This window comes from Sinocyclocheilus anshuiensis, unplaced genomic scaffold (genome assembly GCF_001515605.1).
Source record: "Sinocyclocheilus anshuiensis isolate Anshui unplaced genomic scaffold, SAMN03320099.WGS_v1.1 scaffold1162, whole genome shotgun sequence".
Lineage (NCBI taxonomy): Eukaryota > Metazoa > Chordata > Actinopteri > Cypriniformes > Cyprinidae > Sinocyclocheilus > Sinocyclocheilus anshuiensis.
In genome coordinates this window covers 898,224-913,360 of record NW_015540875.1, presented here as the reverse complement: position 1 = coordinate 913,360, position 15,137 = coordinate 898,224, and the positions used below count along the sequence as shown (strand labels likewise).

Genomic DNA, 15,137 nt, shown 5'->3' with positions numbered 1-15,137 from the left:
TATCGGTGATCTTGATGTAACTAGAAAAGGTTTCAACCTTTTATTAGAATTATTATTCTTATTCTTATTCTAATTCCAATTCTATTATTCTAATTCTAATTCTATTATTCTAATTCTAATTATTATTCAAATTATTAGAATGATTAGATATTATTACACAATATTAGATTTAAAAGGACAATAACTGCAAATAATTTTCTGAGTATAAAAAATATATACAGACACACGTTATAATTATACATACATTATTAATATTTTGAATCAGTTTTATTTGAATATTTTACATTTTCATTGTATTTTAGTTAAAGTTTTTGTAATTTTATTGTGTGTTTTTGTAATTTTTATTTGCAAACTATATCGTTTTTATTCATTTGTATATATTTATATTTAATATCAAGTTATTACATGACAAAAGTTGCTTTGGCAACTAGCCGGAAAAAAAAAACGTTTTAATATTTTATTTTATTTCGATTAATGTTTATTTTATTTAAAATAACTAATTTTACTTCAAGTAACTAATTTATGGTTTTAGTTAACTATAATAACCCTGATTACAGGGCATATAATTGAATACCTTAAAATTAAATTATATTATTATAAAAAATATTATTTTAAAATAAAAATGGATATTATTATAAAAATATATAAATTGTTGATTTATTATATACAAAATATGATCATTTGTATTTACAAAATTATTAAATTTTTTATCAAAGATAAAAAAAAATTCTACTTGTATTTTTTTTTCTTTTTTTTTTTTTACAATAACTCATGCTCAACAACACCAGTAATCTGCGTTAAGAAAGTAAATAGGGGCAGTTTTGATTTCATGTTGACTTCAAACCAGAAGCCTGTGGTCTTTTATTTATTTATTTTTTTTTGTGGATTCGCTTTCAGTGTTTAAATTTCAAGGTAATTTACAGGCATGAAACGTTGTGTTAGAAAAGTCAACAAAGGCAATTGTGATTACAGAGTATGGCGTATTCAATTGCGACAGCGCTAACACTACAAATGCTGCAAACCTTGAAAATGAAGCAGATTAACAGTGAATAAATGATTCCTCTGTGTAGTAAACACCCCCTCTGTTCCTCTACGGCCATGTGTTGTTTTCTTCAAACACTACATTTAAAGAAAAATGAAGGCTCCACATTCCAAAACAGCTCTGTGGTCAGAATTTCTATCATTTCCCATAAGCTGCCGACTAGTCGGCTCTGTTTGGATGCTCAGTTTCGTGTTTTTCTATTGACTATTATAAGGCTGTAATGGGTGATGCGAAGAGGGACTCAAGGTTTCCTTTAACGTCCACTTTTTTCTTGCCTCTTCCATCTGCAGCCCCCCCCCGCCGGACCCTTCATTCTCAGGGGTATCTGCCATCCCTCATTGGGCAATGCCAGACTCTCTCTCTCTCTCTTTCTCTCTCTCTCTCTGGCTTTCTTTCTTGACACAGAATGGAGAGTTGTTGCCGATGACCTATTCATGCAGGCTTTTATATAAAGAACCCCTGCCACAACATTTGCAGACCTTCAATGAGGGATTTTGCACTGTTGGCCACTGAGGTTCAACGGAAATGACAAAACGGTGAAACGCTTGTGATGCACATTTTGAGTGCACTGTAAAAAAACATTAAAGGTGTCGTTCATATCAAATTGTCTTTGATCTTTTGAAGCTACTGATTAAAGAGCTTGATCTACAAAAGGAAGTATAAATCTTCATTTGTTGAACCACAAACACATTTCATTCTGTATTTTGTGACGTCACATGCATTAGTACATGAGCAACATTTATATGCCAATGACAAATATTGACTGACGTTTATTTAGAAGAGCATTTCAAGCTGAGTGGCATGTTTAAGTATGAAGCTGTAAAAACATTTTTTTTAAATACAACTCTAGTCTTTCTACTTCAAAATTTCATGTTTAATTCAGTGTTACTTACTATTTCTTCTGTGAAATTGCCATTGCCAAATTTCTGAGTAAAAATTTTCGAACACCATTTTTTCAGTCTCATGAAACAGCTGAAAAAAAAAATAGCTTTAATAATAAATTATTTTTGTTTCGAAGTAAATTCTACAAATTCTCATTAAAAGCTGAATTTTTTTTTGAGAAAAATGTAGCTTGAATAATAAACTATTTTTATTTTTTTAAAGTAAATCCTACACCATTTTTTAGTCTGATTAAAAAGTTGGAATTCTTAGAAAAAAAATATTTATTATTATTGTTTCAGAGTAAATCCTACACCAATTTTGTCTCAAAAGCCTGAAATTCTTTGAAAAAGTATTTTTATATCAGGCTCATTAAAAAGCTTAAATTCTTCAAAAAATAGCCTTAATTATAAAGTATGTTTATTGTTTTAAAGTAAATATTATACTACATTCTTTTCCAGTCTCATTATAAAGATGAAATTCTTAGAAAAATTATACTTTTTTAAAATCAAATCTTCATTATTTTCCACTCTTTAAAACATACAGAACCACGTAGACAAAGAATCAGCCATACAACAGTAAGTGGTAGAAACAACAATAGTAATAAATAAATGAATAAATCATTACACAGGTAAGTAAATAAGACCCTAAATAAATATATGAATTTAAAAAAAGAAAAGGACATAAGTAAAAAATAAAGGTAGACCTGTCAGTTACACAGAAAAATAAGACTTAATAATACTTTAATATTATTGTTTTGAAGTAAATCCTACACCACTTTTTTTCAGTGCCAGACTTCCGTCCACGTAGTGGATAGTTTTAGCTGAAATTGAGATATTGCATAAAAACTGCTGCATTAAGTTGTGATTACATTTTCAAAATGCACTTAAAAAGCAGTGGCTCCAACTTCCTTTTCTCAGAGATTGAATTTTTTAAATGTATTTATTAAATCATTCCATGAATGGACTGTCTCTCTCTCTCTCTCTCTGGGCCTCTCTAAGGGACGGTGATTACAAGTGAATGTGTGCTGCTTGTGTCATGCCAATTAATGAGGAAAGCTTAAGGCCTGTGTGAACTCAGCGAGAGGAGAGAGCTGTTGTGCCATCTCCATACATTTCCATACTAAATAGCCTGGAAAGTCCTCCTCTCTCGGTGGCACTGCCACAAACTCTTATTGGCAGACTCACACACTTCTGAGCAAACTTGGCCCGGAGCGCAACCTTTCCAGCATTCCCGAGGATGCTTGTGCTGAGGAACGTCTCCGGAGCGCAGGATGTGTCGCGCTTTGTTGCCCGGTGATCCTGCAGTGCTGTCAGACTTAATGGTCCTATCACATTCACATTGGCGAAAAACTAATTCAAATGATAATTATCTGAAAATTGCATCAGTCATTGAATTCCAGCAGTCATAGCAGAGGTAGGTGGGTCAGTAACGTGACGCACATTTTTGTGTCTGCAACTATTAAGTTATTCAGAAACACAAATGCAATTCATACGGACCATGATTTGAATAAACTTCTTCTGTATCTTCATTAAAATTCATTTAGACATTTTTGTTTTGCAGGGCTTAAAGTCAAAAATGTCTAGGTGGTGTGACTGTCCAGAGATTGCTAAAGAAAAAAAAAAGTCTCAATAAAATGCTGAAATTCTTTAAAAAAAAAATGTACCTGTAATAATAATAATTTATAATAATAAAATATATAATATAAAATAATATATTAAAATACAACATTGATAGTTATATTGTTTATTAATGAAAGTTTAAATTCTTTAATAATAATTTATTATTAGCAAATTATTTGTATAACATAATATTTAAAACAATATAATAAAACACAATATTGTTATATATTATATTATATTATATTATATTATGTTATATTATATTAGTGTTCTTTATTAAGAGTTGAAATTCTTAGAAAAAATGTAGCTTTAATAGTAATTTATTATTATTAAATTATTTTTCTATTATATTATATTACAATAATATAATATAAAACAATAAAAATCATATTATTAATTTTTACATTATTGTTTATTATTAAAAGCTGTGATTCATAGAAAAAATAGCTTAATACTTATTATTTGATTATTTTCATATAATATATAAAACAATATAATGAAATACAATATTGTTTATTATATTGTTTATTATTAATAACTGAATATCTTAGTAATTTATTGTTATTATTGTTGTTGTTGTTGTTGTTAATATAATATAATAAACACTGTAAAAAAAAAAAAAAATTTTAATCCTTAAAAAATAAAAAGTAATGAAGCCATTTAAAAATATTGTTTTATATTCACCCTAAAACAGGAAGTGACATCACAGAAAGGACACATTTAGACCCGCAAGTAAGGCAGGTCAATAAGTTTCTTTAATGCCAACTACAGTATTTCATATTTCTATGACATGACAAGGTAAGTTCAGGTTTTCAAATGTAATAAACCCAAGAAACCTTGAAATAAATAAATAAATATATCATCCAAGACATGATTATTTGTCACTGAACCTTTCACTCATTTGTCACTGCTAAAACACTGTTTTCACCATGAACTGCCCTTTGTCAAGGAAAATCCCCAGCATACCTCCACTGTCTATAACACTTCCAGGGTGAACAAGTAATCATTTAAAATGTTTAATAGTGCTTTGACAAGATTTGAGAAAGGCACTGCAGGCCAATTATCATTAAAGTGTTAAAATACTGGCTGGAGCCGAATGCGGTCCAGTGCTGATGAAGCTGACCTCTTTCTCATAGCCAGGGCTCTCGCTCAAGCATCCAGTCACTCATGGCAACTATACGACCACTACAGCTATGCCATCTAACCAGACACAGTAAGCAATGTTCCCTCCAATGATACTCTTGCTGAGCAAAACCTATTATACTGCTCAGAGACGTGCAGTGTTAAAGGAACAGTCCACCCACAAATGCAAATGTTATGAAAATCTCCTCATCCTCAGGCCCTCCAAGATGTATCTGAGTTTCTTCATCAGATTTGGAGAAATGTAGCATTCCATCACTTGCTCATCAAAGGATCCTCTGCAATGAATGGGTGCCGTCAGAATGAGAGTCCAAACAGCTGATAAAAACATCACAATAATCCACAAGTAATTCACACCACTCCAGTCCATCAGTGAACATCCTGAGAAGTGAAAATCTGCGTGTTTGCAAGGAACAAATCCGTTTTTTAACTTCAAACCATTACTAAAATACAAGTCGTCTATCCATATCATCCGGTCTGAATCAAGAGAGAAATCTGCACAGATCAAGCACTGTTTACAAGAGCTCTAAACAAATACGTGTATGGATTTTGATGTGAGAGACAACAGGAGATGGACTTTTTTACTGGAGGAAGAGTTATGGATTATGGACTCATATTTTGTCCAGAAGCGATGGTTTAAATTTAAAACGTTTTGAAGGATTTGTTTTGTTTGATGTCATTATTGCAAAATAGAGCCTGACAGCATGATCAGGACCCTGAAAGTTTAGTTTATGATAATGACTGGCCGCCTGTAAATTATCCTACATATTACACAGCTGCTTACCAAATGCATAAACATATGGACATGAAATATTGATTTGAGTTTGAAATGATTTCATTATGTTAGAAGAAAGAGACATGGAGTGATATGAGAGACATGAAAGAAGCACAACTAGAAAATGTGATGAATCAAGAAATCCAGAGAGACAGGCAATAAAACACATACGCTATACACTGTAAACAATTATTTTTTTTTGTAGTTGTAAATAAAACAAAGATTATTGGAGTGTTTTAGAAGAAAATACTGTTTCAGTCTTTCAGGTTTAACTCAGTGTGTTACTTCTTTGTCATTATTTGTGAAATGTACCCATTCCCGAGTGAAAATTGTAAATCTTATGCCATTTTCTTCTGTGTATTGCAAAAATGTGCCAAGATATTAGTTATTTATTGTTAGTATGATCTATATGCCATGAATTAGAGTTATATATTATAAAAACCTCAAAGATAAAAAAAACCCCTCAAGATTGTTTTGTGAGGTTATTTTGAAAAAAAAAAAAGAAGATTTTAAGTAAAAAAAATAAAATAAATACAAATCATGCATGGCCTGTGTGGGCTTCAATGTATTTATTCACGTCTGTTTGATTCATTTTAAATTTACAATTTAGGAAAAAACAAGATTTTTCAAAGTTGTACATTGTTGTAATTTCAGGAATGACTTGCCATTTGTAACTGTAATTGTTTTGTGAAAATTGTTTATGCACTACATTTTTGTCACTGTATGAAATTGCTGGGAAATTGCACTGTTTTTGTAAGCAGTCATTGTTTTCGAAATAGGCCAGAAAACTACTTCAGTAGATGCAAAGCATTGCAGGCACATGGTTTCGCTGAAGTAACAAACTTCATTATGAAGGGGGTGACTTTTTTTTTCTTCCGCAAGCAACAAATTGCAAAAACAAAACCAAAAAAATAAATACAATTCTCCTGTTTTTGGAGGTCTTTATTAAGTCTTTAATGCCACAGCAAAAAAAAAAAAAAATCAGAAACCGAGCAGCATCCAGGTTGCATTATCCCAGATCTGAATGTGCCAGCCAAGCAGCTGCCATTGCTAGCTTTCTCCAGATATATGAGCAGTCTGAGCCGGAGCAATATCACAAGTGTGTGCTGCTGTTGTGATGATGCTGCTCTTGGAGGAGTCGTGTGGGCGTGAGCGAATTTGAACAGAAAAATGACAATGATAAACCAAAGCAGGTCTCAGAGACTATAAGAGTAGGGCCGCCGAAAAATCTTGAGACTTATCGAAAAACGTGATTGCATTTGAAAAGGTCTTGGGCTGTCACAAAGAACTCTGAATGGAAGAGGGACAACGGCTTTTGGAGATGGCAATCTTGAAATGGAAATTATACCACATCTGCTCTGGTGAAATCTTTCTCTGAGCATCAAAAACAAACAGAAAGCGCAAACTCGTTCAAATACACAGTAAAACAGAAGACAAGATGGTTCAAATCAATTAGAAATTAATGAGAACTTGATTTGCTGCATGAACATTGTTATTAAATGTTCTCTGAAAGTTCGAAATGCTCAGTTTTCTAAATGTTTAAAAAATATATATATTTTTTTCCCTTGATGATGCTTATTTGTTTATTTATTTATCAGGAAACATTCCATTTTATGATTTTGCATTAGGGGAATGCTACTTTTGAATGTTCTCTGAATGTTCTAAAACAAGTAGTTACATTTAAAAAATGTTCGACGAATATCCAACTAAAACGTTTCAGAAAAAACGAAACTAACGTTTATTAAGGACTGGATAACTTTGAACGAACATTCTAATAATGTTACTGGAAGAATGTTTGTTTATAACGTTGAGAGAACCTTCCCAGAATGTTCTCTGTTAGCTTGGCTGCCATTTAACACTAGCATGCATATTAAATTAAACTCTGAGCCATTGATGTGATAAATGCAACATATCAGGACAAAAATTATTCAAAGCCAAGGTAAGGTTCATAAGATCTCTAAACCGTTTGACAATTGATTTCACAGACAGATGCCAAATGAGTGTACTTACTACTTACAAAACATGGTTATGCTTAGTAAGCCTCAAAGCACTTTACACTCATAAACCAGTTACATTTGCATTAGAGGTCGAATTAGAGCCCACACAGACATAACTCTTGAATGAGTTGGCCAAGTCGCCCGCAATACTCCTATTAGTGGTTGATTGTCTTGAAATGACCGTAAATAGTGACTTTTTGAAAACATTTTTTGAGTGAACTATCCTTTTTAAAGGCTCAGTATAATACAGAGTTCATATATTGATATTCAAATGCTGTTGCGACATCCCTTCACTTCAGTCAGGGCAGCCATCAATCTACAGATGACAGTCAACACCCTGTTAGAGCACAATTCTCCAGAGCCATTGACCTTGTGAGAGAACGGTGTGAATATTCCCGCAAAATTACCATCAACGGCTCGAGTCGGTGTCAAAACCACAACCAAAGTCACCATTGTTTCCATATAATATTATAAAATCATAACAATATCAAGTTCAGCACCTGCAGTCAGGTGGGTGATTATATACTCTGTCATTTTAAAAAATGAATATGCATACAAAATAGTGATTGCATAGTGACAGACTGACTGGACTAACAAACAAACTACTGCAACAAAACATCAAAGAATTATTTCAATCTTTAGTGTTGCTGGTGGTGTTTTCCCTCCGAAATGATGTCACTTCCTGGAGGATGATGTCATGAGGTAACTGTTTTTGTTAGTTAAATGTGGGTCTGTTATGCTTTTTGAATATGCATACATAAATGTTTTGTCATTGTTCTTTGACGGACTGACTGGACCAACAAATGAACTGATACAACAAAACATCACAGAATTATTCAAATCCAATTATAGTGGTGTTTTCCTTCCAATATGATGCGGCTTCCTGAAGGATGATTGATGTCATGAAGCAACAGGCTTTTGTTAATTAATGGAATGGAGAGCGATATTGATGACTGACCTATTTCATTTTATTTTCAATCGGAACAGTGTTTTATTTGAAGCATTACTTGGAATAATTCTGAATAAATTAGCCTACTTTTTATTTTAGAAGTTGGGGACATGGCAAGAATAATAACATCCACTCAAACCAAAGCAGTGAAATGCATTTGTAACTAATATGGTTTTCTTCTTCAAAAATTGTGAGTTTAATATTTAGGCTATTAAGTCAGATGGGTGCACAAAAATGCACTGCACTTTAGAAATGACCCAATAAATCAAGTGGGTTATTTCTAAACACTTCTCTGCTAAGTTTCCCCACGCAAATCACCTCTCCCAATAGAGAACATAAAGCACTAATGTGCATGTCCACGCAAACACCTTTCCCCCAGTACTGCAGTGCACTGAGCGTGCTATAAATCACCTTATATTATCATAGCGCTGTTGGAGTCTCCGCCCCTCCGTGCTCACGATTGATCGAATCTCCTTCTTGGTGCCCGGCCCACTTCCTCGACGCTCGCTGATTGGTGGAAGAGATTCTCCTTGAGCTGTCAATCAGACGCTTCTTTCGTGCTCCGCTCTGAAGCGATGCACAGTGATTCTGATTCACTGAGCACACAACATCCCACTAAACCATCTCAACTGTCGCTTTTCTCTTTTTCTGTGGATGCCCTTGTATTGAAGGAAAAAATCTGAGGAGGTATACACAATATTTTTTTTCGCGCAAGGATTTATTTATACATTCTCTGGCACTCCAAACGCCAACAGATTGTGTTTGGTCTCCTTGCAAAGGGTCACTTGGGAAAATCGACCCGTCTTGTGGCACTCCTGACCCACTTGGAAGATTTGTAGACTGCGGACGTTTCGTGAAATAGGACACACGGACGGACAACTGCGGTTTATGCGTGTTCCCGTTCATAGAAGATAAAACCGGACTGTTGCTGCAAGAACTGACACAGAGAAATAACAAACAATCAACTCAAAACATGAGCTGCGCAATGTTGCGACACGCGCTCGCTTTGCTCTTGGCGTTGCTGTGGAAAGGTAAGTTGCAATTCTTAGCATTCTTCTGTAGAGAACATGTTCCTTACTCGTTCCTTGCCCCATTCTTTGCTGGGACCTGGAGTGGAATACTAATGCGACTCCGGGGGTCTACCTGCCAATGAATCATGTGTGTGTGTGTGTGTGTGTGTGTGTGTGTATGTGTGTGTGTGTGTATGCGTGTGTTATCAAATCATAGAGACAAGTGCGCTCCACAACACACGAGTTCTGCATATCAACACTTGGGGGGAAAAAGACGGCTTTCCTCGCCTCTATCTCTGTGTGTAAAAAGTCAGTGGATGCCTTTACAGATTTTGAGACCAATATTGTTTTTTTTTGTTTGTTTGTTTTTTTTTTTATGACCGACATCGATGTGTGTTTTTTTTGTTTTTTTGTTTAGGTGTCTGAATATAACCAATATGCAAAACAGCTGTTTAACATAATTATATATATTATCAAATACTACTTATTTTACACTATTAATTGTATTAATAGGCCTATATTCATATTCATTAAATTACTTGAATTTTTTACAAATTTAATAGAATGTATCCTACACGTGCATATATAATTATAAAATGTTTTTCTTTCTATATTATTATATTTTGATGTATTTCATTAAAATATTATATGGTAACAGTTGTTTTGCATAGGGGTGTAATGCCATTGTTGGGTGCATGCTATATTTTAGAGATCCAGCAGGTGGCATTTATCAGTAGACCCCAATATGCATAATCGGATAATGGTTATTTTTCATTTTTAAATTTCTGATGTGCAGTAAGCATATATTATTATTAAAAAACTATTAGACTGGTGACTCATTGCTGAGTTATTGCCGTTGTGGTCCTTGCTGTTGTTGTTATATTGTCATAGTCATGATCTTTTTATTAGCATATATTAATATTAACTGTCATTTTATATGTATATTTATAGTTTTATAATTTTAATGTTGAAAAGACAGTGTAGTGGTGTTGTTGGTGGCGTTTCTTTAGAGAACCAGCAGGTGGCATTTATCGGTAGACCCGGAAAATTCAGAATTAGTATTAGTATATAGAAATTAGTATTCAGAAACCGATAATGTTATAATTTAATAATAATTTATGCATTCAGCAGACACTTTTATCCAAAGCAACTTACAGCACATTCAGGCTATACATTTTTTACCAGTATGTGTGTTCCTTGGGAATCGAACCCACGACCTTTGCACTGCTAGCACAATGCGCTACCACTGAGCCACAGGAACATTTAGTTAGTTTTGTTTTTAAATGTCTGATATCCAATATGCATATAATAATAACTAAATAGCCATGAGACTAGTGACTCATCATGAATATTTTATTATTGCTGTTTTAGTTCTTGCTGTTGTTGTTGCTGTATATTTTATTGGCATAGTCGTGGTTATTATGTTAGCATATATTATATTAATATTAATTGACATTTAAAGTATATATTTATAGTTTTCTAATTAATTAATTAATTAATGTTGAACAGACAGTGGTGTAATTGATGGATATTCTTTAGACCCAGCAGGTGGCATTATCGGCACAACCGATATTCAGAAACCGATAATGGTTATTTTCGCTTTTAAGTGGCTGATGTGCAATATGTAAACAATAATAATAATTAAATATTAATAATGACTCATTATGATTATTTATTTATGCTCTTGTTGTTATATTAATATTGCCAAATTAATAGTTATTATATTAGCATATATTATTTGAAGATTCATTGTAATTGATAATGATATTTTTTAGGCCTATAATTTCGTAATTTTAATGTTGAAAAGACATGTATTGTTGTTGTTTGTGGCTATTCTTTAGAGGTCCAGCAGATGGCCCGATATTCATTTACACCTGATTCTTTGTGAATATTGTTCATGCTGATTATCTACATGCAATTACTTGGCTTTGATTCTCTCTGAAATCGATGATGCAAATTGCTTAATATATTTTCAGTAAATGGGGGTATGTGAACCTGATGATAATTTCATAGCAGAAACAAATGTTGCGTTGCTGTGGTTTTGACACTAACGTGCTGTGTGATTTGCGTTTGACATCTACTCTGAGCTCTCATCTTTTTGATCGTTCTGAGACAGTCATACTTGGTGAAATGGTTAATATCAGAAAGATGAAGAAAACCAGACACTCTGGGTGATTCGTATGGGTTTGGAGTACTATCGTTGTATTATTGATCTGTCAGAGAACGCATGGGGCATCAGGGAGGGAATAATAGCTCTCGGTGTGCTGTGAATGGATGAATACTTGCTTTGAAATGATGTTTGATTCCACTTTTTGAGCCCTTTACCATGATGAACACAAATTTAATCATTCTTGCCCTGTGGGGGGAGTTTTTTCTCCATGCAGGCGCCAAATTTCAGATGGAGAACTCCATGTGTAAAATGCCTCTTGTGCCCCTTGCGTGCACACAAATACACTTCAGTGCATGCAAGCCACCTATTAGAGCTTGCATAAATAGTCTGTTAATCAGAATAGATTTTCATTATTTGACGACAGTGTTGTTTATGCACAGATCAATGTGAGATTAAAGGAACAGCCCATGCAAACATGAAAATTCTGTTGTTATTTATTTAGAAGAATCTTCGTTCAGCTATTTTGTGCATGCAGATTTCTGCTTCTGTGTTCCTTAGAAAAAATGACAGACTACAGGTGAGTATATAATGACAGAATTGTCCTTTTTAGTCGACCTGCTCCTTTAACATTGCAAAGCTTGCAAAATGGGCATGTTGAAGGACATGCGGCATTGTGTGAGTGAAGAGCATGTTTTAATTTTCATGTCAGCGTGTGTTTTGGATGGTGGGAGGGGTAAACTAGACACCCTGAGAGTTTGTTCTCCCTCAGACTCAACAATGCTGATGATGTTTGCTCAGGGGAAAATCTGTGTGAAACTCATTATGGTTTTTTCTCACAATTCAGCAGTTCTGCAGAAGGGAAATTGATTCAGGCATCTGATAATTTGATATGTACTGACCACATAATTTACACTCGCTCACAGTTGCTGGCCTTTTCAGCATTGATTATTTTTTTTATTTTTCCATCCATCCATCCAAGTTTGAAGTGTAGAATCTGACTAACCAAAATATATTTTTACTTGAGTAACTTTGTCAGCTGGTCACTCATAAAAAAAGTACTTGTCTTTTGAATAAAATCCAAAGGGTCTGCCAAAAAAAGCATCTGCCAAATGCATGAATATATATTTTTATACCTCCAACCTCATAACATATTTTTAGACCACCCATAAAGAATTGGCTTTTCTTTAAAAATACTGAAACACTTTGTTTTTGAATATCACACATCCTATTACCTGACAGATATCACTGAAATAGATCCTGACACGTCACATCTGTCTTTGTGACAGAATTAGACTCTGCAGATCTGCAGTTTTTATATAATTAAAAAAATTGCCAACACAGTAAAAATGTTTTTTCTTGAAGTTCTAAATGAAGGTTATTGGAGTATGTCTAACAAGAAAATGCTATTTCAGTATACATCTGAAATTTACATTTAATTCAATGTGTTACTTGCTGTTTATTTTTTATTTACTAGCAAAATTTGAGTGGAAACTGTTTGAAAGTAATTCAGTTTTCTTCAATAAACTTCAAATATTTCCAATTACCTGTCAATAATGTTTTTTTTTTTAGACCAAAACGACTAAAATACTTTACTTACCAAAAAAGTACTATGGCTTAGTTTTTTTGGAAATGGTACTAATACTACATTTTTGTAATTTTTTTTTTTAATTGTAAAAATTCTGGTATGCTCTTAAATAAAGGTCCCAAATGTTTTTTTTGTTTTTTTTTTACAGCGATGCCATATAAAAAAAAATTTTGGTACCCCAAAGAACCATTTTTTCTTAATGTAAAGAACATTTGAATAATCCAATTTTTTGGAATGGAAAGATTCCACGGATGTTAAAAGTTCTTAATGGAACCATAGATTCCAAAAAAGAATCTTGAGTGTGCTTTCTTAAAAATAAAGGTTCTTTATAGCCATTGATGGTTTCATAAAGAACTTTTATCGTTCATGGAATCTTTCCATTGAAAAAGGTTCTTTAGATGGTCCCTTTAAGAACTGTTCACTTGAAAGCTTATTTGAGTAACCAGAATTGGTTATTTTATGGAATTTATCAATTATGCTGAAGTACCATGTCTGATACCATCCCTGTACCTCGGTGCAAACCATGGTACTTTTATGCAAATGACTCAAGAATGCAAAAGACTCATTAGTCTCTACATCAAAGGCAGAGGGGTTCCAGTTCTCAAAACGTGTTTAGTTCCATTAGCTCATTCTTTCCTCAACATTACCGGGACTTATTCGACAATGCCGCAGTGGGATTGTGGGCAGCACACCAGTAGCTGGAAGATTTCTGGTTCTCAGCCCTGGTTTTGTACCCTTGAGCAGGTCACGTGACCTACACTTTAGTGCAACATGCATCACCGTTTCCCCTTGATCCAACACAGATGCCCTGAAACAACAGAGGCTGCTTAGCGGCCTTTATGTAATCGAATTCAAATGATGCGGCCTTGACTGACCTAGACGAGTCAGAAATTTAACAAAATATCAAAGATGAGAGTTCTTCTACATCTGTTATTATTCCAAAACGAGCCATGAATCGGTATCTCTTTAATTTAAGGAAGGGGGGGGGAGGATTGCATTTGTTCTGTTTGTCTTGCAGGGCATATTTTGCTTCGACATTTTGTTTTCACGGTGAATACTAATCACACTGCAACACAATAAGTCCCTGCAGGGTATCTAAGGGTGCTTTCACACGAGAACTTTTGCTGCAGACTCAAGTCTGTTTGACGTCAGAGCCCGGTTTGTTTGGTTTGTATAATTGATGTGGACTAACTGAAGCAAGTATTAATGATGTGTAATTTGCCTGTTGTGGTATGAAACATTTCTTCTTGCCTTTGCATTTCTTGGGATGCAGATACAGTACTGTAGAAATGTCATTGTGTGCATGTTAAATTTAGGGCAGAAAACCAGGGACAAATATTAATGACACATCAAACTGGCATCTTCTCTCGAATCGTTAACTGGTTAGAATTTTAAACAGCTGCTGATAGTATTGATATTGATGTATTCACGAATTGGAACACGTTTTGGACCCAAAAATCAACTAGTTTGACAACAGCCTGAGTGCATTTGCTCTAACATATGTCACAGCATTAAAGGCTTTTACTTTTATTGCTAATTCACATTTGCAACCTTAAGTTACAGCATCACCAAAGCATTCAACTCTTTGAAAAACTCCAAATTGCTTTGGATAAAACATCTGCCAAACGCATAAATATCTCTGTGTGTGTGTGTGTGTATTTATCTCTAAAAATATTAACTTTTTTAACATCACACATTAAATTTCACTGCTACTTTTATTCCTAATCCACATTTGCAGCCTTAAGGTACAGACGTTTTCTCGGAATAAAAGTTGTTTACGTTCCCAAGCATCATTAAAGCGTGCAGTTTGTCTTTGAACAAACTTTAAATTGCTTTATATAAAAGCATCTGCCAAATGCATAAATGTAATTTTTTTGGACCGCCGGCACCGACCATATAAAATATTTTTAGATCTCCCATAATGAATTGGCTTCTGTAAAAAAAAAAAAAAAAAAAAAAAAAAAAAAAAAAATATATATATATATATATATATATATTTTTTTTTAAAATATATTCAATATATATAAA

The 15,137-nt window shown here is 33.5% G+C and overlaps 1 protein-coding gene across 2 annotated transcripts in view; it reads left to right on the top strand.

Annotated features, from left to right (window-relative positions):
• Nucleotides 1-8,975: 8,975 nt before the first annotated feature.
• The window catches only part of LOC107688198 (igLON family member 5), a 192,276-nt gene continuing 186,114 nt past the window's right edge, over nt 8,976-15,137 (top strand). The window contains exons 1-2 of one of the 2 annotated variants that reach the window (XM_016485799.1): nt 8,976-9,091; nt 9,184-9,435. In XM_016485799.1, the coding sequence (XP_016341285.1) occupies nt 9,378-9,435 (58 nt within the window). In that variant the 5' untranslated portion in view covers nt 8,976-9,091; nt 9,184-9,377. Of the gene's footprint in view, nt 9,436-15,137 lie in introns of both variants that reach the window. The other variant, XM_016485798.1, reaches the window with a different exon arrangement.